Genomic DNA, 22,807 nt, shown 5'->3' with positions numbered 1-22,807 from the left:
AACTGCAGGTAGATGAGATGCGGAGCTTCTAAATGGAGTGCAAAAATCTTCCCAAAGTTTTACTCCAATTTCAGCCAGAAAGTTCATAAAATTGGTCACATTTTCAGTATTTGGACAGTGTGTTCTTTAAAAAAATTTCAATGGTTTATCATTTACAAGCATCATGAGGCTTTGCTTTTACTCACTCATAGCTTTTTACGATCAGCTGACTGAGTGTTCCCCACTGGCAGCCTCTGCGCCACCTCTGTGGTCCCAGAAGTCAGCCGGCAACTGCAGAAACACTTGGCACTTCTGAAGTCACAGTGTGACGTAGGGCATTTAGAGCTGCATCCATCCCATGTGAAATGACGACAGGTGGGGTATCATCCAGGGACCCCTGTTAGAGATATCTGGACCCAGAGCCGCACATGTGAGGGGCCTGGTGCCAGGGACTTTGGGCACTTGTTGCTACCTCTGTCCAGGATTTCTTTTCTGACCACTTAATCTGCAGAATTCTTTAACTCTTCCATTGTAGGATATCTTGGATGCATGACATTATCTAGGCTCCAAATTTTAGCAAACCTAAAACTCAGAAAAATCACCTCGATTCCTTGCAATTGCACAATTGGCACCTGGAGCCTGGCTTCCTGCCTCAGCCCACAATTGTTTGAAAATAGTTTGATTTCCGACATCAAGTCTCCAGAGATAGGGTTCTTGGGGTTTTAGGGGTGAAAGGTGTCTCCTGGGATACCTGGTCAGATCCCATGTGTTTTATGCATGAAACTGAAACCTGGACGGGTGACTGGATAGGCGGTCCCATGATCAGATATTCCCAGGCTTGGACGAACAGCCTAAGGTTCTTTTCCACTCACTGGCTGTGCAGATGAGAGCTTGTCACATTTGCGTGAGCTCACAGACAGAGAAAGCAGGGGGACTCTGGACACACAGTCCACACAGTCCACACAGTCCACACAGCCGTCCCCAGAACAGGTGAATCCTGAGAAGAGGTAAAGAGAAAATTGCTTAGCTGTTTGGCAGAAGAGGGGAGGACAAGACAGTTTCATTTTAATTACAAGGAACCTTCTGATAGGGTTTTCACACTTCTTATTAGCATAGGAGTGATCCCTTTATTCCCGTGACAAATGGAGAGAGCAAAGGGAAGGAACGCGGTTGAGTTGTTGAAACTGGTACCAATTGCTTTTGTATCGCCTTATAAAAAAATTAAAAATAAAAGATCACGTCATTAAAAAAAGAGAACTCTCCAGGAATTTTCCCCAAGTTTATCCACTTTTGCATCTTTTAGTTAGTATTTTAGAATAGCTTGAATTTTAGATTGATCAGATTAGAAAGACTAGGCTCATCTCTAAATGGCGGTCCTGCTTTTGAAAATTATTGGTCTTGAAGAAGATAGATCGCTATCACTTGATTTCAGTTACTATGGCTGCTGGAAAAGCATTGCACTGGACGAAATTGGTACTAAAGAACTGATCACATTCCCCCCTCCTGTATAAAAGGGAGTCCATAACATGTGCCGTATCAGCCATTTCTTAAAAGTAGGAACATAATATTCTAAATCTTTTTCCTGTTTTTGAATCTAAAGGTTCTTAGAAAAACAGCCTAACCCATGCTAGATTACACACCTCCTCATTAACCCCAAGTGGAGCAGGCCTGTTTACTGGACTGAGCCATTTGGGAGATCATTTCCTAGTGGATGTGCTCCAAGCCAAAACTTTAATTGGTTAATAAAATAACCTGGAGAAGGAGAGTAGGAGCCTTCTCCCTCTGTTTGCCCCGGAGCTGTTTTTGTATGTGACTTTCAGCCTAATAGGAACTTTCTGCCCCTCAGGGCTACCGCCAGCCTTCTCTCCTTATCTTTGTCTCCCTTAGTCCTGCTTCCCCTCCCTCCTATCCTGAACCTCCAGGATACCTAGCTAGGTGCTGCTGTGTGCTCTGCGCTCTGCCTGCCCTGCTCTCCTAGCTGTGTGGCCTTAAGCACGATGCAACCTCCTGTCTTTATCGGGGGATTAAGTGCCTTGTGTATGTGAGAGAACCCCCTTGGACACTACTTCCCTGCCTCCTGTTGCATGTTGGCTGGCTTGTCCTCACACCCAGGTGCATCAGAGGCAAATTTAAGCTCTGCTCTTGAAAGCAATCCAGCAAACATTTACAGAGAGTGCTGCTAAGTGCCCTGCTCTGTGGAGGGATACGAGGCTGGCCCAGTTTCTGTGCCAAGGAGCTGTCTCTCTGGAGAGCTCCTCATTTATCAGCAGGTGGAGGTTGTGCCAACCCTTCTCTCTCTCCCTCCCAGTAGGCAGGGCCCCAGGGAAATGGAGAACATTGCATAAAGCAGTTCTGTCAGCACGGGCTGCCTCCCAGGGTCAATTCCTTGGAACAACTTGGCAGGAAGAAGAAAGACAAGAAGCTGGCTGACCTTACCACTAGGTTTTTGCCTCCGTTCCAGAAGCTTAAGCCAGTGGCTTGCTTGAGGACCTGAGAGAACCGTGCTCTGCATGTTGACCTGACCTCCTTGATGGAGGAGGGTGGTGGCAGCAAGCTGTGGTATAAGGGTGACTAGTCCTGGCTCCTAATCTTTCTCCACACACCCAGAGGCTGGGTTGGTGAGAGACAATATTTTGGGGGGTATTGTATTCCTTCATTCTGGCCACTTAATCTCAGATCAGAAAACACAATCTCAGAATTTTTCCGGGTAATTAATCTGAGATACAGGGAAACCACCACGTATGTCTTCAAAGTGTCTCAGTTATAGTTCTGAATGAAACTGGAATGAGGGAGTTGTCTGTTCTTGGATTTGGGGCCCAGGGGGTGGGAAAGGAGAGCCAGTTGTGTTCAGAGTTGGCAGCACTGCTCCCTCTCCCTGGACGGGGCTGCTCGCCTGTTGGGAAGGGGGTGGTTGGAAGTCCGGGGTCCAGAGCACCCCTGTTGCTGTCCTCTGCTCCAGTCCCCCCATCTCTCATTAATACCTGTTCCTCCTCTGGTCCCCAGGTGCTGCACCTGTACTGTGACACTTGCTCAGTGCCCATCTGCCGTGAGTGTACAATGGGCCGGCACGGGGGCCATAGCTTCATCTACCTCCAGGAGGCGCTGCAGGACTCTCGGGCACTCACCATCCAGCTGCTGGCCGCCGCCCAGCAGGGCCGCCAGGCAATCCAGGTTAGTCTTTCCCCACCTTTCACCTCTTTCCCTTGTTCTTCCTTGGACAGAAAGCATTTCCTTTCCCACTGCCTTTCAGATGGCATGTACAGATTACTGGGTGGACGCCAGTATGTGGGGGCCGTGGAACAGTGACCCAAATGAGCTCACGTGATATCTATGCAGCAACAGTCCCTTGAAGGTGGGGTAGGGAGACCACCTCGAAGTCCTGTGACAATAAAAGGGATGCGGCCGAAGATACTGGCCACTAGGGGCTTGTTTCAGACACCTAGACTGGGCCCCCATTGCATCATGGGCCAGTTTCCCATCCAGCCCCCTCCCCAAATCTGAGCGGACAATAATGTTCAGTCAGGACTACAAAAAGACTGGTAGTTTAATGCTTTTCAGACAGAGACCTTTGCTATTCAGATTTATTTACAGGTAGAAATAAGCAAGCGTGGGAGATTTTACAGTAGGGTTCAGAGTTTCTGACATTTTCCTGGGTGATAAAGTCATGTCCTGGTCATTAAGATCCTTGTTTATGTTGAATCCCCATCCCTTTGGGGTTAGAAAGGGACACATGTGACTTTGGGGAATGGCAAAGTTCTCTTACATAGCCAGGTAGTACTGGGTGCCCAAATTGATCTTGAATCTCCTTTCTTAATCCAGGTGACAAGGATTTAGGAAAACAAAAATCTTGAGATGTTTGCCTTGTCTTCACGGATAAGGTTGAAAGTCAAGAAACATTGCTAATCCTCGAGCAGAAATTGAATAGGAAACCATTATTATTTACATTCTAGAGTTTTTAAGTAACTGAATTGTTTTAAAATATGTGAACTTTTTTAGAAATGGTAAAGAAACTGACCGTGTGCTTTAAGGAGGGGGAATGGAAGGATGGATTAGCTTTTACTAAGTTTCTCAGCAGCTGTCGCATTCCTATGCATGATGTTGAAGTAATCTTTCTGATGAGTCAGATTATCTGATATCCCAGTCATAAGATTGGAAGTTTGAGAGTCTGTATTTCTGAGATGACTTACTCTGTTGTATTCTTATGCCTTCAGAGTGTCTCTTGGTTGCTATCAAATCTTGTTTGCCAGCATCCCACTAGTGTGTAGTTCTATTTTATTTCTGTTCTGGTTCAGTGAATCTCGGTCCCGTGGATGAAGTGGTTTGTGGTTTCTATTTTTATGCCACTACAGTTAGGACCTTGTCGAATGCCTCCCCTGTTGGCATCTCTCCTGGACACCGTCACCTGGGGAGCTTAAAGAACTGCTGCTCTATGGGTCCTGCCCCAGGTTGCAGCATAATCTGATTAACTCCTTTCTCTCCTTGGAGATTGAGAACACTCATGGAGTTCTTAAAACACGAAAAGAGAATCGCTGGTGTACTTTGTGTTCTGCTGGCGTCAGTTATTCTAAGGGAGAAAAATGAGTTGTCATGGTTTGCTAGAAGCTTAAGGAGAGGAGAGGTGTGTGGTTAAAATGATGAGATCTTAGAAAAGTGGACATTTGAGCTTTTTGTGGAGGGGAGAGAGAAGTAGAGGGACAAAAGATTTTGCCTGCCACGCCCAACTTTATAAAAGCGAATATGGGCAGTGTTAGCTGAGAGTCTGCTGTTGTGAGTAGTGAAAAGAACTTCTGTAAGAGTGAAATTCAGATATCACTTGGTACTGCTGTGCCTGACACAAATGTAAATGCTGGATTGTGGGGGTATTTTAGGGGAGAGGTGCCAGGTGGCCGGTGGATTCTTGGAGTTGGGAGGCTGAGTATGTTACTAATCTGTATGGCCACACCCAGGTGCACCTGCTGAATGTCAACTGCATAGACTGAGTAGGCTGCCTAGGAAGTCTCTGTATTACCAGGAGTGTGTGGGTGTGGCACACCCTCTCATGGCTCTTAGTAATAATTCTTTAAAACCTAACATTGCATCCAGTGATCTGAAGATTGGAGTATGATCGGACACCGTTTCTCTCTGAAAGTTCTCATCAGATGCATTGACCATTCTTAGAAAACTGCCTGTCTCGAGGCCCTCTGTGAGAGAGTAGAATGTCGGGGTTCATACCTGTTAAGAAAGAAGTCTCTGGGTGTTGGCAGAAGACACAGCCCCTCTTTCCCTCTGAGTTTACTCTGCTGCCAGCACACGTCTTTGCGGTTAGGGAGGGAAAGTTGAGGTATAGGCTGAGGACAAGTTATCTTCGTTCAAAAACCATTTGCCAAAAAGCCAATTTGTTCCCACAAAAACCACAGAAACAAACTTGGTCCCCAAGGTGAGAAGACTGGTGTGATCTGGTTTTCATTGAGAACACATGTTTTGCACATGGGTTCCTGGTAGGAGTTGAGACACAACCAGTTATGTGTCAAGGAAACCGAGTGAGAATGGGGAGGAGTCTGCACGTGTGTTCAGCTGCTGTTTAACTGAGCCTTGCTGTGTTAGGGGAGAGCACTGTTCTGAGAGCTTCAGCTGGAGTCCCTGTCTAATCCCCATGTCATTTACCATATACCTGGAAGATACTGAGAAGAGCAGCCACTATGTAACACAGGGTACGATTTTGCTTAATTACATAGAGATTTTTAGATTTGTGTGTGAACGTGCAAGGTTTTCTCCTTTGGTGGTCACTAAGGAATGGTCAGAATGACAGCCACTGAAATATTGAGATGTATCCCACAGGATAAAGAAGTGATGATGAAATGCCATAAAATAACACACTGATTTGGGTGCTTCGGACACCGGGTTTCTTCATGCAGTTGGTCAAAATGTTAGGTAAAAATGGCCCGAGCACATAATTTTTACATGGTCATTTAATAGTGTTTATATTTAAGAGTGTAACAGAGATGGTATGAAGACTGTTCTGTGTTCTAAATATGCACATCGGAGAAGGAAGGAATATAGTCAATATACAATTTGGGGAGGGTGGTAAGTTTCTTGAAAATATGCATAAACACCCCTACCCTTGAAGAAAATCACTTAATCTACTTTAACCAAAATACAGAATGATTCTGGTCACAGAGTAAGAGGAGATTCTGATTTGTTTTATAAGGGAATATTCATAACAAGTTTGATATGGAAGACATTGGTCTAAGAAACTGTCTTAGGTTTGTTCATTTGCTCTTAATAGCATCGATGTATTAAGCATATCATCCGGGAGCTTTTAAAAGCTGCTTATTTGTACCGGCAAATTGGCAGATCCAAGAAACAGTAGATATCCTAGAAATAGGCTTTATTTTGCTAATAACTTAAGAGAGTTAGGACATCAAGCCAATAACAAAGGATGATGGAGGAAGGAAAAGGAATAGATTTAAATCTATCATAACAAACACCAAAATGTAAACCTAGCTAGATTAAAGGGGTTACATGGAGAGGAGAAGGGGAAAGTATATTTAAAAAAAAAAAACCACCCCAAAACCCTAAAGGTTATGTTAAATATCTAAACTCATGAAAACATTCTAAGATTAGAAGTCATACAAGAAACTTATGCATATCAAAAGGAAAACCACAAACTAGAAAATATGACAATTAAGTTATACTATGAAAAGATCATAAAAGTAAGTAAAACAAGAAGACACTAATAAAGGAATAAAAGAGACAAACACAGAAAGAGAAAATCCAACTATTTAATACATTCAGTCTGAGCAGTTATACAGGTAAAATTACACCAGAATGCTATTTTGGATAAATGACTGAGTATGCACACCATGCTTTGTAAAGAGTTTGTGATCACATTAACACACAGTGTTAAGGTAAAACAAGCAAACTCTGAAGTTAGTTCAAGAAAAATTATGCAAAACCAGAAAATTCACAGAAAAAATGGGGAGGGAGGGGCAGCAATAGACCAAAATATTAATGGTAGTCTTTCCCTTTATGGTGGGACTAAGGCAAAGTTTTTTTCACCTTTATTGAGGACAGCTGATAGACAATAAACCATCCATATTTAAAGTGTACAGCATACATTTGACATTTATTTTCCCCATGAAAGCATCAGTAGTCAAGATTATGAACATGTCTGTCGCCTCCAAAAGTTTACTTGTATCCTTAGGGTAATCCCTCCCTCTCTGCTTCCGTGTGCCCAAGCAGCTCCTCATCTGCTTTCTGTCATTGATTAAGATTCCACTTTGTTTTAATGGGTTGGGAAATGAATTTAGCAATTAGTAACAGGCCTTTACTCTGCTCCCCAAAAGTAGTGGTTTAAATAAATACTCAAGGTTTTAATCTCTACTATTAAAAAAAGATGCAGGTAGTGATGGGAGAATCTTTCTACTCTACCTCCATCATTCCTATAAGTGTTAATGTTTATTCCCATGGCCTGAAATGGCTGCTTGGACTCAAGCCACCACATTTATGTTTTGGCCAATTGCTCCCACCTTTTATATAGAGGTTTACCAGGAGTTTTGCATAACACTTCTTACATTCATTGGCTAGAAACCCAGTGTCATGACCCACATCAGTTACAAGGGAGTTTTTATCCATGCTCACTTCAGTCTTAAATAAGATACAGCTTCTGTTATTTTTCATCTGCTGTTAGTAGTAAGTCAGTAGTAATAACGGTGAGATGGATGTTGTAAACAACAGCTGTCTTTGCCCTACCTTCTTCCTGGTTTGAGTTGTCTCCTCATTTAAAAAAGTAAACACCGGCACTCTCCATGTTAAAGCTAGAATGATCGATTTTGCGCTATTTAGCACAAAAGTTACGAGAACTGAGCTTTAATAGCTAAGCATAATTATTTTATATTGTACAAATGAAATTGTAAATTAATCTAGACTTTCTGAACTGCTTTGGTCCCCTATCTTCTGTTTTCCTTTGGTCACCTTAATAGTCTAAGTAAGTAGCCTGCAGATACTTTTGCTTTCCATGATGGAAAAGTTACCACAGTGAATGCTCAGCATGCCTGCTCTCTCAAGTGAACTGATATAAACTATCCCAGAAAGTAGATCAAGGAAACTTTTTTTCTATTACACATATGGAAATGGAAGGGCAAAATTTGGTTGTTTTGCCCAAGATCCCAGATCTCATTAACCATAGGCCTTCCCTTTTCAGCCGTAAGAATCCACAGACCTGTTTACTGACTTCTCTGTTCTAAGCACTGAACTAGGTACTTTATACATACGTAGTAGTGCCTATGTGGTGTGGGTGTCATTCTTTCCATTTTGCATAGAAAACACTTTGGTTGAAAGAGATGAACCTCAGGTTACCTGCCAGAAGGCACACTGACACTGAATAGATGAATTGCAGATTGAACCCAGAACGAATGGGTTCAACACTACTCATTTGGAAGGTAATTTGCCAGCACATACACACCTTGTGCCATGTACACCCTAAATGTGAGGGAAAATCATGGTTTAATGCACCATGACCTAATTAAAAAATTTCCCATGCTGTCTGAATTAGGACTCTTAGTTGCAATTGACTAAAAAGGAATGAATAGTCTCAGGTGACCAGGTAGGAGAATATGGATGGATCAGGCTTCAGGTATCCAGGGACGCCGACCTTGGTGCCAACGCTCTGAATGACTTCGCTCACGTGTGCGCGCACGCTCTCTCCCAGGAAAGGGCTCTTGATTGGCCTGGCTTCCTTTGTTTCTCCTCTGGCACAGTGGCTGGAGGCACTGTGATTGAGAGCTCCCTTTGGACCAAATGAATGAATATTGAAAACACCCTAAAAATAAAGGATACTGGGCCCCTAAATCAGGTAGATTTAAGTTCTCATAAAATGCTGCACCAACTTTATAAGTACCAGTGTCATTTTATAATATATCTGGACTTAGTACAACTTGGAGAATGGGTATTTTAATTTCCATTTACCAGGTTTTGTTTAGAAAAAACTTCTTTAGGAACCTCATTTCCTTTCTTCAGCCAAGGACATATGTCTTATTAGTTTCCACGCCATAGCTGAAGATGACTAAGGCTCAGCAGAGGTGTTTTTGCCTTTCTCCAGTCACTTCTGGACCCCAGATCACATCATGGTGATCTGTGTTCGTGTTGGTGCCAAAAGGCTTGACATTTATGTTGGCGCCACTCCTTATAATAAATAAGCGGCCCAGCACTGCGTGCAGTTTGTGTATTAACCTCCCTAGTGAGGTCATCTTGTCTTAGACACCTCATTTTCCTCCAAGACTGAGGTCCTCATCAACTTATTTTCAATAATTTCTTTTTGCGTAAGTGTCCAATAAATCATTTCTGGATGGGAAGAGTATACATGTTGTAAAAGGCATATTTTCCCCATTGACTTAAAAAAAAAAATACAGTATTAAATTGCAAGTATCTGATATACAGTTGACTCGGAACCACAGTTCCTAAGTTATGACTCAGAAACTTACAGCTTTATCTATATTTAGCTTTAGAGCCTTAGTTCTAGAGAAAACACCCAGAAGTAAATCCTTTAATTAATTGTAGGTAGTCCTGTAAAGAGAATTTACCCTGACGAGGTAAATTTGTTATGTTACCCACAACGAAGAAAGCACGAACGATATTTGTCGTGTACCTCATCAATGTTGTAAAGGTGACCACTCATTTTTATTGCTTTTTAGAACATTCTATTACTTTCACTTTGTCTCTTCCAGAAAATACAACATTCTAGTCACTTACGTAAATTAGAGGGTTTTATAAGATGCACTGATTCCCCCAGAGGTTTCCGTAACCAGGATCAGGAGTGTAGCGGCTCGGCTCTTTAATTACTGCATTTCTGTCACTTTTTCAATGTCGTCGAGTGCAAGTAAGTGGCACATTTATTATACATACAACCAATAAAGGAAAAAAACCCACCGACAATTTTAAGCCAAGTCATAGTTCCAAAGATATTAAATGTAGTAATAAATTACATTTAGAGGGAACTACAGTACTTTCCATATCTGGTATGGTGGCCCATGAGTTTCTGGGTGATATTCGCATACTCTATTATCTGACTATCAGGGCACTTTTTTTTTTTTTTTTAAACGCCTACAGCGCCTGGTCCAACTAGGCGATCTCCCATCCAAGTACTAACCAGGCCTGACCCTGAGTAGCTTCCGAGATCAGATGAGATCGGGCACATTCAGGGTGGCGTGGCCGTAGACTATCAGGGTACTTTAAATACCAGTCATCAGGTCACCACTTTTCTCCAGAGCAGACATCACTAATCAATCGCTTTCTGCACTCTTCCCTAGGAAACCCAGATTTGGCCTCAGACTCCTCACTTCTAAGTGGCTATCACTCAACAGTCAGCTTGCGTGCTCTGACTGACATCGCCTGCCCAGATTGAGACCCTCAAATCTCAAATGTTTGATTGGATCTGTTAACATCGAGCAGATGATAACATTTTCCCTCAAGCCCCGTGCTTATTGGGTGTTCTGTTTTTGTTTTTGTTTTTTCCCCTTACCGCAAAGTGTTTTTGAAGTTTACCCAGCCCTTTTCCCTACTGTCATTTTCCCCAACCCACCTGCTTCTGGTCTCCCTCAAAAGCCCTGCTTTAGATCATGGGAGCTAGTTCAGCAGGTCCTGGTCTGCACATCATGGAATGCAGTGCTTCACTGGATTGGGTACGATTTGGAGAGGGGAGATTTATTTTGTCTCTTGACGTAGGGCTTTCACAACTCTCAGCTTAGGAATGATATTATCCTTGCTTGGGGATGACTGAGATTACAGTAAGAGCTTTGCCATCCCTTTTGCCTGCTTGAAAAATGAAAGAAGGAGTTTTTGTCATAGGATGGGAGTTCCAAACCCAAGGGCTTGCCAGGGGCCTGACAGGACAGGACAGGAGGGAGCAAGCCTGGCTAGGAGACGGTAGGGGCAGAGGTGAGTAGACACTCGCATGTTAACACCCCCCTAATCCTGCACGTAAACCGGCTGGGCATTGCTCTCTCCAACCAGCTCTTGCTCTGGAGGAATGTCAGCCTGTTATTTCCATGTCTTATGATTTTTAATGGGAAATCAGTTTGGTAAATAATACAACAATGGTATAAGTAAAAAAGTTTGCTACTTCTGCTTACCACTGAGGAAGTTTTAAGAAATATTATGGACATAGGCTTGGTTGTCTCACTTCAGATATTGACTTGGACACCAGCTCTGTGCTAATTAATAATCAACACATCTGAAAACAGGATGGTGTGCCAGTTTATTAAGTTCTAGTTGGCTAAAGCCCAGCAACCTTTCACACTTATGCCACGTGATGCTGGGGCTGCCCCACTTCAAACCATAAATCTGAAAGTGGGAAGAAGGGACTAGCTTTTCCTTTTCACTTGCTGTTCTTATCAATGACATCATTTCTCTGGCTACAAAAGTTGGGTCCAATTTCCACCTTTTGCCACTTGCAGAATGAGCTGAGCATGGCCCCTCATCTGTACTTCTGAGTTCTTGGAACCTCCACTTTCTTGTTGTTCTCTCAAGGCCAGGGCGTGGTGGCTGCCTCTCACAGTGACTATCTATCTCTAATCCTCAGTGTACCCTTTGTCCTAGGAATTTCCCAATTCTTGTTTAACCAAATTCCCTACATTTAATATCTCAGTTTAAATCTGTAGCGAGGTTTCCGTTTTTCTAAATGAATCTTGACCAACAAGCTGAGACATTCAAAATCTATCAACCCCATTATGATATCTGCTTAATATGCACACTTACTTGGTTGGTCATTCTAATTTTGTATCTTAGAGATAATTTGGATATATCCATCTGCTTCAATTTGTTGGCTACTGTAATAATTTCTTAGGGCTGCTACAAATGACCACAAACTGGGTGACTTAAAACAACAGGAATTCATTATCTTATAGTTCTAAAGGCTAGAAGTCCAAAATTGGGACGTCAGCAGGGACACGCTTCTTTTGAACGGTTCTAAGAAAGAATCTTTCCTTTTTCCTAGCTTCCGGTGGTTGCCTTGGCTTAAGCCTGTCTCATTCCCAGTTTCAGCCTCTGCCTTCACTTAGCCTTATGTGGAACCAATCATTGGATTTAAGACTCACCCTATTCCATTATGACCTCATCTTAACATCTGCAAAGACCTTATTTGCCAAGAAGTCACATTCTGAGATTTCAGGTGCTCCTGAATTGGAGATGTGGGGCAGACAATATTTAATCCAGTATAGTTACCTAGTGCCTTGATAAGCATGGTTATGGCCATAGGCATGAGCAGATTTGAAATGTATAGATTGTTCCTGTTACAACCCAGTGACTCAGTACCATGGGCTATGTACTTAGCCTCCACTTAGTTTGATATGTATAGACACTTGGGACAGGATCATGAAGATGGAGCAGAAAGATCATATGACGGTGCCCTTCACGTCCAGCTGCAAAAAGAAAGTGGTATCTGAGCTGGGTTTTGAACTTGAGGGTGGATTTGGAAGAGAAGGCATCCAGGCAGTGGAGTTGATCTGTGAACCATCCAGATCAACCTGAGTGCCAGCTCTGATCAGCTCACTGGATCCATAGACGTCACAGGGATTGGGACAGTGAGCAGTTGACCACAGCCATGTTTGCGGGGGGGAAGGGGGGCAGCTGCAGTGTGGGTGTGGCTCCCATGCCATTAATGCGTCGTCCAGGCTGAGACGATTAAAGTTGGTAAAATAGGGGCTCCAATTTTAAGTGACCAAATGAGTCCCAACTATTTAGCTTAGAATTGTATTCATAAAAATAAGGCTGGCCATTTAGTGTTTGATTCTATTTATATGAAATATCCAGACTAGAGACAGAATAGATTATGGTTGCCATGCGGGTGAGGGAGATAGGGTGGAGACTGACTGCTTAATGGGCATGGAAATTTCTTTTAGGAAGGGGAAAGTGTTCCGGACCTAGTGTTGATGTTTGTGCAACACTAAAGGTGCGCTAAATATCATGAATGGTAAATTTTATGTATTTTACCATAATTAAAATAAGGCAGGAGGTGTGTGTTTTACTACAATTTAAAAACAAAGTAAGACAGGAAGTGTGACTAGATCTGGGTACACACTCCTATTTCTCTGACAAGAGCTAAGTGGGATGAGGGGAAAAGATGGTTGAGCTTTTGTTGCAGGTGTTTCTCTGAGCACCTAACCTGTGTTCCTAACCTGTGCCGGGGGCTCTGTTAGCTCTTCCATGTGCTCTGCTGCATTTTTCTCACATTCACCCTTTCCCAAGGTTGGAGGCCAGGAACTTATCCTTTCAACTAGTAGGAGCTGGAGCCAGGGTTTGAACCAGGTTACCCGACTCCTAGTGGTGACCATCCAGCCTGGTTTTTGCCCAGGACTGTCCCGGTTTTAGATGTGTTCCATCTTCTGGAAACCCCTTGTTCCAGGGTACAGAGATGATTGGTCACCTGCAACCAATTCCTGAGCCTGGTTTGGGCCCCGAACGCTTCCCGCCTCCCTAGGCCCCTCCTGATTTGGGACCCCTGCTCTAACACTGTTGCACCAGCAGCAGTCAGCTTGGAATCCCTGATTTAATGCCTCAGTATCTCACAGAAATCCTTGTGGCTTTTCAAGACATGTCATGTAATATTAATGAAAACACCAGGCCTTCTGTCTGGATTAATTTTTTATGAACAATAATACGTCTGATTAAACGGGCTGATTTACTGGGGCCGGTGGTACGGAGTGGGGGGTGTGGTGCTGCATATATGGTCTTTAGCCACAGGGCAGGGTTTCCTAGGTGGATCAGACAGTATTCCCAATGTGCACTTGGGGTCGGTTCTGGCTGGGAATGACTTGACAAGAATGTGATGGATCACCACCGGCCCACAGCCATTGTACACCCTCACATGAGGGGTGTGCCCAGCCTGCAGGGTTTCCCCCAGGCGGGGGTGGGGGTGGCCAGAAAGTCCTTGGAAAGCTCCTTGTGTGCCCGGGCTAGTACAGTTCACATCTGATCCTCATTCCCAGCTTTCAGCTGTGGCCCAGCTCTACCGATTTCACTGTGTCAGAGTATCTCTTAATAGTCCTGACATTCACTGTGTAGGTGCCATTTCTCATACAAGGAAATCCAGCGCTTGCCAGCAGCTCCTTCAGTTACATGTCAGACAGATGCCATTCTCTCTCCCTAAGTGTCTGTTTTCTTTCCAAGGAAGTGAATCAAGCAGCCTGGGGGCCCAGAGTGTTTTGCTAGCTTTTTCAGGTCTGGAAAAAAGTAGACTTTAATGTTTTGTCTGAGTAGTGAAGGTCCTTCTAATGCCATATGAGTTTTTTTTCTTTTGGTTTTCCAGCTGAGCATCGAGCAGGCCCAGACGGTGGCAGAACAGGTGGAGATGAAGGCAAAGGTGGTACAGTCGGAGGTCAAAGCTGTGACTGCAAGGCATAAGAAGGCCCTGGAGGAGCGGGAGTGTGAGCTGCTGTGGAAGGTAATGGGGGGTCGGGGGAGCATGCCCAACCCCCACTCTGGGCCTCCATGAGGCCCGAATTTCTCCATGAACCACATGTCAGAGCCTGGACCCCAGCTCTAAATGTAGAATACTTGGTAGTTTTCCAGAGTTTGTTGGCAGAAGAATTCAGGGGTCCCTGGAACCTTGTGGGTGCTCTCCGGGCAGTAAAACAGCCTGAAGCCTTTTCAGAAGTAGTCGGGCCCCAAGACTGGATGGAGTCCCAAATTTTGTTGCTCACACGCGCTCAGGAGAAGGCAGAAAGAAGGGAGCACAATCGAAGCCATTGTTATGAAAGCAGACCGGTGGGAAACATCCTTATTTTTGGTGTCCTGGCTGGCCGTACTTCCTGACCCCTTGTGGAAAGCCAGTTTTCCACTTGTGAGGGCAGCGAGCGTGTGCCCTTTCTTCCTGTCGGAGCAGGAAAGAGTGCTGAGCACACGGGTGTGCTGTTTAGATAAAAATCAGCTGGAAAGATGACTCTCCCCGCCCGTCACCATCCCAGCATTTTCTTCTCTGATTTTCTGCCCTCCTTCAGCGGGAAGAGGGGAACGTGCCTGTGAATGGCCCTGCGCCCCACCCACGCCCATCCTATTGTAAAATTAACATTTTTTGAACACACGAGTAAGGCCGTCTACATAGCTGATTAAAAAAGTGGGTGTGTGCCTGTTTCGATCATCAAAACTTCTACCATCATATAAGTGTCATCTCAGTTTTTGGAAGTGACCTTCACCAATCACTACGCCCTAGAATGTTCTGGAAAGCTAGGTTGGATTTCGCATTGCACTTCCCATTTAGTTAGCTCCTAACTAGCTGCTTTCTACTTCTGATCTCTCAAGGAATATGGTTCAGCTGCTCTTTGACAAGAAGAGAAAAGAGTCCTTGGGTGGAAGAAGTCCAAGATTTAATTCGGCACATATTTTTTTTTAGGCACCTTTGTGGGTCTGACGTGGTTTTCAGACAGTCAGATGTCCCCATGGTCTGTCAGTCTCATGCCACCCACGAATGTTAATTATAACTGAAAGGGGCCCACCTCTTGCAACCCGAGAGCTCTGTGGTGAACTCTGCCACAAACTTGCTCTTCTGGATTTGCTGATGAAAAGGCCTTTGTGCATCTCTGCAGATCTCACCTCAGTTATCCTCACTCCCGTGAGGCTGACTCAAAGGCAGTTCTCTTTTAGGAGGACTAGAAAGCAAGTGTTGAGGAGAAGCAAATTTGGAAGAAGAGTCAATTTCTTCTTCATGCAATACACTTCATTTCTATTTGCCTGAAAACTCTCAGATTCCTCCAGAATGAGCTCGCTTGTTCTGGACACAACTCAATCCCGTTTCTCTTTACTTTTTACTGTGGTACCTCACCCCGAATCCTGTGAGAATCCCCCTCTCTTTTACTAATTACTGATTTTTCCGCTCCCGCCCGGCAATACTTTCCTTGCCTATCTTTGCCTGGGAACCTCTTTGTTATATGATGTTTGGGGGGTTTCTTTTCACCCTTCTGGTTATTGAACATTGAGACACTTGAGTGCCCAGTGACCCAGCTTCATGTATCTGGATGTACCTTTGTTGCTGTGGCTTATAAATTTCCAGGAGACTTAGCTTCCTCGTAGGGTTAGCTGCAACCACCTAGCTGAGGGATCAGAATCAAAGCCTCAGGGGTTTTTAGTCCAGTGCAAGACCAAAGGACAAAGCCTCTCTCTGATCTGTCCCTACACGGGCCTCTCTGTACACGCATGTCCTGCTTCCAGAGTAGACAGATGAAAAAGCATGAATGGGTCAGAAAGCACATCATCACTCCCTAAGGGAAAATCCGATTAAAATCTCAGCTTCCCAGCAGTGGACCCTTATTCTGAAATAGGCCTTGGAGCACTCGGAACTTACGATCCTCTCTGCAGAACAGGGTGAACTAGTTGGGGGACCCGTGTATTATTCCCTTCATAAGGGGAAGTCGCTTAAAAGTTAGAGGATTTTTATTTAATGCAAAAGAATTAGAGAAATGACTCTCTTTTTGCTGGTCATCCAAAATCCCTCATTCCCAAATAGCGTGGTTTGAGAAACTCAGACGCAGAAGTTATTTTGGCAGGTCAGAATTCACATGTATGTATTTTTTTATAGCATTTTAGATTTAGAGGGCTCCTTTGGAAATGACATAGGCCAGTGGTTGCCAAAACCTTGGTGTCTCCACATTTGAGGTACAGGGTTTTTTTTTTTAGGCTCCCAGTTGAAGGTTTTTAAAGCCTGTTCTTAGATACAGAGGTGAGGCAAGCGGGCGGGGAGTGGGGGTGGTGAAGGCGGTGGCCGCAGGGGGAATCTTGAATTAGTAGGTCCTCACAAAATCTCTTTACTCTTTCTGCACTCTTCCTACGCATTGGCGGGGGAGGGGGATATCTTTTGAGAGGTTTCAGGTGCTCTGTGTAGCTGCATTGATGATGGCTCAGTCTTTTGGGGGCACAGGGCTGGCCTTGTGCTGTTGCGCATCGGGAAGTCTCGCTGGTTCTACCCCTTTCTGCCAGTTTTCTCTCCACCTTCGCAGCCACCTCTGTTGCCTGTGCTGCCATCATCCCTGACCTGGGCGATCGTCGGCACGTGCCCACCTTGAGGTCTTTGTGCTTGCTGTTTCATCCTCTGCTTGGAGCACTCGCCTAAATTTAGCCCTTAGCTTGACTCGACTTTCAAGTTATCAACTCATGAAAGAAACTGTCTCTGGCAATCCTATCTAAAGAGGGCCTCCCGAGTCACTGTCCCTTGTACCCCGTTTATACTCGAACATCCAGTTACCTCACATTGTTTCTTTGCTTGCTTGTTTAATATCTGTCATTTTAAAACTATAAGCCCTACAAGGTTAGGGACCATATTTTCTATTGGTCACAGTGTATCTCCAGTGCCTGGCACACAGTGCTCAATAAACACTCGTTAGATGGCTTTTTAAAAACTTTTTATTTAATTTCTAAGTTAGAGAAAAGTTGGCAGGTACCAATAATAAAAGAACTCCGTATATCCTTTCCCTGGATTCCACCCATTGTTTGCATTTGGCTCCATTTTCACCATTCTCTCTATATGTGTATTGTATGTATGCAATTTGAGAGTAAGTTGGCGTGTTGGAGACACGATGCCCCAAATATTTCAGTATTTATTTCCTCTGAGCAAGGACATTCTCTTAGAGAATCAAAGTTCCTCAAAATCAGGAAGTTTAATCCCAATACTATTATACTAGTAGCTATAATCTAATCCTCAATTGGTAGCCCCCCACCCCATCCAAGGTCACTCATTGCATTTGGTTGTCCTGTCTCTTTAGTCATCTGCTTTTATCTGGAACAGTTCTTCAGCCTTTGTCTTTAGATTTTGCCATGTTTGAAGAATGCAGATCAGTTGTTTTTATAGATTATCCCTCAGGATGGGTTTGTCTGAGGCTTCCTCGTGACTAGTGTCAGGTCATGTTGTGTTCTGTGCTTGGATCTAAGCCTCTGTGGTCCTCTCTCCACGTTCTTGTCTTTCCCTCCAGGTAGAGAAGATCCGCCAGGTCAAAGCCAAGTCTCTGTACCTGCAGGTGGAGAAGCTGCGGCAGAACCTCAACAAGCTTGAGAGCACCATCAGTGCCGTCCAGCAGGTCCTGGAGGAGGGGAGGGCGCTAGACATCCTGCTGGCCCGAGACCGCATGCTGGCCCAGGTGCAGGAGCTGAAGACTGTGCGCAGCTTCCTGCAGCCTCAAGAAGACGACCGGGTCATGTTCACACCCCCCGACCAGGCACTGTACCTCGCCATCAAGTCCTTTGGCTTTGTCAGCAGCGGGGCCTTTGCGCCACTCACAAAGGCTACGGGTGACGGCCTCAAGCGGGCCCTCCAGGGTAAAGTGGCCTCCTTCACCGTCATTGGCTACGACCACGATGGAGAGCCTCGCCTCTCGGGAGGTGACTTAATGTCGGCTGTGGTCCTGGGCCCGGATGGCAACCTGTTTGGAGCCGAGGTGACCGATCAGCAGAATGGGACTTACATGGTGAGCTACCGGCCCCAGCTGGAAGGCGAGCACCTGGTGTCGGTCACCATGTGCAACCAGCACATTGAGAACAGCCCCTTCAAGGTGGTCGTCAAGTCGGGCCGCAGCTACGTGGGCATCGGGCTCCCGGGCCTGAGCTTCGGCAGCGAGGGTGACAGCGATGGCAAACTCTGCCGTCCCTGGGGCGTAAGTGTGGACAAGGAGGGCTACATCGTGGTCGCCGATCGCAGCAACAACCGCATCCAGGTGTTCAAGCCCTGTGGCACCTTCCACCACAAATTCGGCACCCTGGGCTCCCGGCCTGGGCAGTTTGACCGACCAGCCGGGGTGGCCTGCGACGCCTCCCGAAGGATCGTGGTGGCTGACAAGGACAATCATCGCATCCAGATCTTCACCTTTGAGGGCCAGTTCCTCCTCAAGTTCGGCGAGAAAGGAACCAAGAACGGGCAGTTCAACTACCCTTGGGATGTGGCGGTGAATTCCGAGGGCAAGATCCTGGTCTCTGACACTCGGAACCACCGGATCCAGCTGTTTGGGCCTGATGGAGTCTTCCTGAATAAGTATGGCTTCGAGGGGGCTCTCTGGAAGCACTTTGACTCCCCTCGGGGTGTGGCCTTCAACCACGAGGGCCACTTGGTGGTCACCGACTTCAACAACCACCGGCTCCTGGTCATCCACCCCGACTGCCAGTCGGCTCGCTTCCTGGGCTCCGAGGGCACCGGCAACGGGCAGTTCCTGCGCCCACAGGGTGTGGCCGTGGACCAGGAGGGGCGCATCATCGTGGCTGATTCCAGGAACCACCGGGTGCAGATGTTTGAGTCCAACGGCAGCTTCCTGTGCAAGTTTGGCGCCCAGGGCAGTGGCTTCGGGCAGATGGACCGCCCATCCGGCATCGCCGTCACCCCTGACGGGATGATCGTTGTGGTGGACTTTGGCAACAATCGAATCCTCATCTTCTAATCACATTTTCGAGGCTTCTCTGTATTTGGGGTGTGCGTGTGTGTATGTCTCTCTCTCTCTTTCTCTCCCCCCCCACCCCCCACCTTTTTGAATTGCAAAGAAGAAACAGTCTCAGGGAAATTTCTTTTTCTTTTGTTTAAAGAGAACAAGAAAAGTACAACATTGCTTAAGTCCTACCTCATCTTTATTTTTTTACAGATGAATGTACTTATCTTTTCTGCAGGGATTGAGCCTGTGAAGTGATAATTTTCTATCTACCTCATAAATCTTTACATTTCCTTCTCCGGCCAGGCCCTCTGCCCGCCTCCCACCCTCACTCGGTGGAGTTCGCGGTTCCCTCTTCCCCTCTGCAGGGCGTGATATGCACAAGCCTGTCCTCTCTATGGCTAGGAGGGCCCTGGATGTGTGTGGTGGGCTGTATTCTGTAGATTGAGCCAAGGAAACACGAAAAACTACTAAAAGTAAAAAAACAAAAAAAAAAAAAACAAAAAAAGTATAAAATGTGGAAAAATAGGATTTAAAATGCTTAATTATAGAGTATTTGTGTTCTTGAGAATACTGTGTTTATGGGGTTAGATTGTGTTGTCTGATCTTGATCTTTTTGGAAAAATCTCTCGCTTTTAATGCTGTGACAGAGAACGTGCCTGTTCTTTTACATCTCAGTGCGCTTGTCATCCTGTTCAGCATCTTTTTCTTATTCCTAGAAGATGGGGCTGTGGCTTTGCTAGTCAAGAAAAGCAGACTTACTCATATCTTAGGTATGTCATCTTTGTTTGTTTCAAGGTGCATGTGTATGTGTGGAGCCATCTTACACCAAACTAGTAAAGCTAAAAATGATACACCACCTCCCAAAGAACATTTTCCTTTCATACTTTTAGTTTCTAAAAATAATAGATGTAGTTTGGGACTTTTGATTTAAAAGTATTCTCAAAAGTTAAGTATTTTTAGTTCACTGTTGGATATAAAGAGTTAAACGGAAGGAAAGAGAAAGTGAACCTCATTCTCAGAAAGAGGGTTTTCGGACGAGGCCTGGTGTGTGGACATGCGTGTGGGTGGACACGCGTTTGCCGAGGTAGAGAGCGTGAGAAAGAAGCAAGTCACCCCCAAACTCTTCCAGACTCTGCAGGAGGGTGGGGGTTCGATCCCCGACCCTATATTGAATGTTGTTCTGTTAATGCTAGGCGTTTCTTTTCCTAAGGAGAGTAGGCAAAGGAATGAACTTTTATTTTAAAAGCACAATTTTTTTCCTGCTTTGGAAGTTCAGGGAAATAGAATGTTTAAAAGTCAGATTAATAGGAACAGCCCATTGCCACATCCTCTGCTCGAGTCTCTTTTCACAGACTGGTCCGGCTCCTGAGCCGAGCTGTATGTAGGACCTCATGGTGAACGTGAATTTCTCCCCCAAAAGCCTTTGAATGTAAAGGATTTTTGTAAACTGAACTGCCCCAACTCAGAAATGTAGGAAGTAATGTCTTTCGTTAAACCTGTATCTCGGTACCAAAGAATGAAAATTGAAGCCAGGCTCTCACTGCAGACTGTGGGATGGCATCTGTCACTTTACAGGGTTGGTTTGTAGTAAGCTGGACTTGGGGACAAAACCTCGTGCTTCTGGGCATTATCTGTCTTTCAGGTGGAAATAAGGTAGAGCTGGTAGATAACCTGTTTATCGGAACTCATGGGCCCCTTTATTTCCCTCAAATACTTAATTTAGGACCAAATTCGAAAATTACACACCCCAGAAGAAAAATGGGCTCTCAAATGGCAGTGTTTACAGGGAGAGGTCTCGTTTAAACAGAAAAACAACAGATCACTTTCTGTTCTTGTATTTAAGAGAAATTCCTTTTGCAATATGGATATAGTTTTAAATGAAAAGAATAAAGAAATGAAGCAATTTGTTTTTGTTATCCCAAGAGAAAAAGAGATGACAGGGACAGTATAGCAAGTCAATCAAGTTGCTTTTTCTATCCAGCTGTTTTGGACATTTAATTTACCCCTTCATGGTACCCTGTGTCTTTCCATTGCTTTAGTTCTAGGGTTTCTGAATGACCAAAATGGGGAAAAAACTCATTTCTTAAAGAACTGCATGCAATAAAGTATCCAAAAATTAAAAAGTAACTTTAACCTGCTGGCTCCCAGCTGCTGTGTTACAGGGTAGGGAGACAGTAAGAAATCTCGTTTTATAAAAGCGGCTTTTCTTTTATTGAAGAACTTAATAGTGAATCCTTCCCCAGTTCCTATTCAGTTGCCTTTTATTTTGCCCCTGAGTTCCAGGTAATAAAACATTTTTATTAGTGGTTTTTTTTTTGTTTTTTTGTTTTTTACACTGTGGAATAACTTGGTGCTGATCCTTCCCTCCCCCTCCCCACAACTATCCAACAAATCATCCTTTAAACACCAAAGACAACTGGTTTTAAATGCTTAAAAATATTTTTATGGAGGAGATGGATCTTAAAAATTTTTTAAAACATTGTCAGAAACCCATGTCATGATTATGACTGGGCTGTTATTTCAGGTAGTTACTACCTTTGAAGATCCCATCTTTATTTTTAGCATCATCTTCATTCTCACTTTTTCTTCCATGTTTCCCCATATGTAGGAGAATCTTGGGACCTGAATGGGGAATTTTCTTGGTGAATAGCAGCAACTGAAATGGCTTATTTAACATTTTTCTGTGGATTTGGTTATAAAGCCAGAGTTTCCATGCCTGGCCAAAATGACCGGATCTTACAATTAATAGACTGACCAGTTTGCAGGCTTAAAGCTAGTGGAGTTGTCGTTCCTGAAATGCTTGTGCAGGTGGGCGGTCCTGCCTGCTTTCACCCACGATAGTGGTACATCTCCTTACCTTTCTGCACCCAGAATTGTGCATCACTGCCATTTGTGAAACATGGTCACGCTTGGGAAGATTTGTTTTTAAAACATCGGCCATCTTTGGCTGCCCAAAATTAACTCAACCCACAGGGATTGGTGCAAAGCACTTTGGAGTGTGTTTATTGTACAATGTGGAATGCTCCAAATCAAAGAAAGATAAGAAAAGCCAACATTTGGAACTCCCTAGTGTGAGTGAGGCTGTTGAAAATAGGTGTATTTAAATGCATATCCCCTGCCCATTGTGAGGTGATGCTAGCTAGGTTAGGTAGGAAATTGGGTCAAAGAGAGAAGTCTTTACAATGGTGAGAGGATAAAGTCCTGGGTGCTGGAAGGGAGGATAAAATATTTCTATTGAGTAAATGTGATATTTAGATAATAAATCCCCATGTTGTCTGACGTGGTAGGGCAGGGTGGGAAGCTACCAATTGGATTTGAATATATAGGTTTGGGTATTGATATGGCTAAAGGAGATCTAAATAACAGCACAGATAAAAACCACTTTTGGTTGACACTTAACATTTCAAAAGTGTTAATCTTTTTTCTTTCTTTTTTTTTTTATTTTATTTTAAGTC

At 44.5% G+C, this 22,807-nt stretch overlaps 1 protein-coding gene and 1 pseudogene across 1 annotated transcript in view; one reads left to right on the top strand and one right to left on the bottom strand.

Annotated features, from left to right (window-relative positions):
- Positions 1–19,841, top strand: part of TRIM71 (tripartite motif containing 71) — a 61,807-nt gene extending 41,966 nt beyond the window's left edge. The window contains exons 2-4 of the mRNA XM_039843449.1: positions 2,983–3,150; positions 14,261–14,395; positions 17,913–19,841. Of these exons, the coding sequence (XP_039699383.1) occupies positions 2,983–3,150; positions 14,261–14,395; positions 17,913–19,364 (1,755 nt within the window). The 3' untranslated portion in view covers positions 19,365–19,841. The remainder of the gene's footprint in view (positions 1–2,982; positions 3,151–14,260; positions 14,396–17,912) is intronic.
- Positions 10,057–10,175, bottom strand: LOC120586871 (uncharacterized; annotated as a pseudogene).
- Positions 19,842–22,807: the final 2,966 nt, after the last annotated feature.

This window comes from Pteropus medius, unplaced genomic scaffold, assembly GCF_902729225.1.
Source record: "Pteropus medius unplaced genomic scaffold, Ma_sr-lr_union100, whole genome shotgun sequence".
Lineage (NCBI taxonomy): Eukaryota > Metazoa > Chordata > Mammalia > Chiroptera > Pteropodidae > Pteropus > Pteropus medius.
Note: the sequence above shows the minus strand (reverse complement) of the source record. Positions and strands in the feature narration are given on the sequence as shown.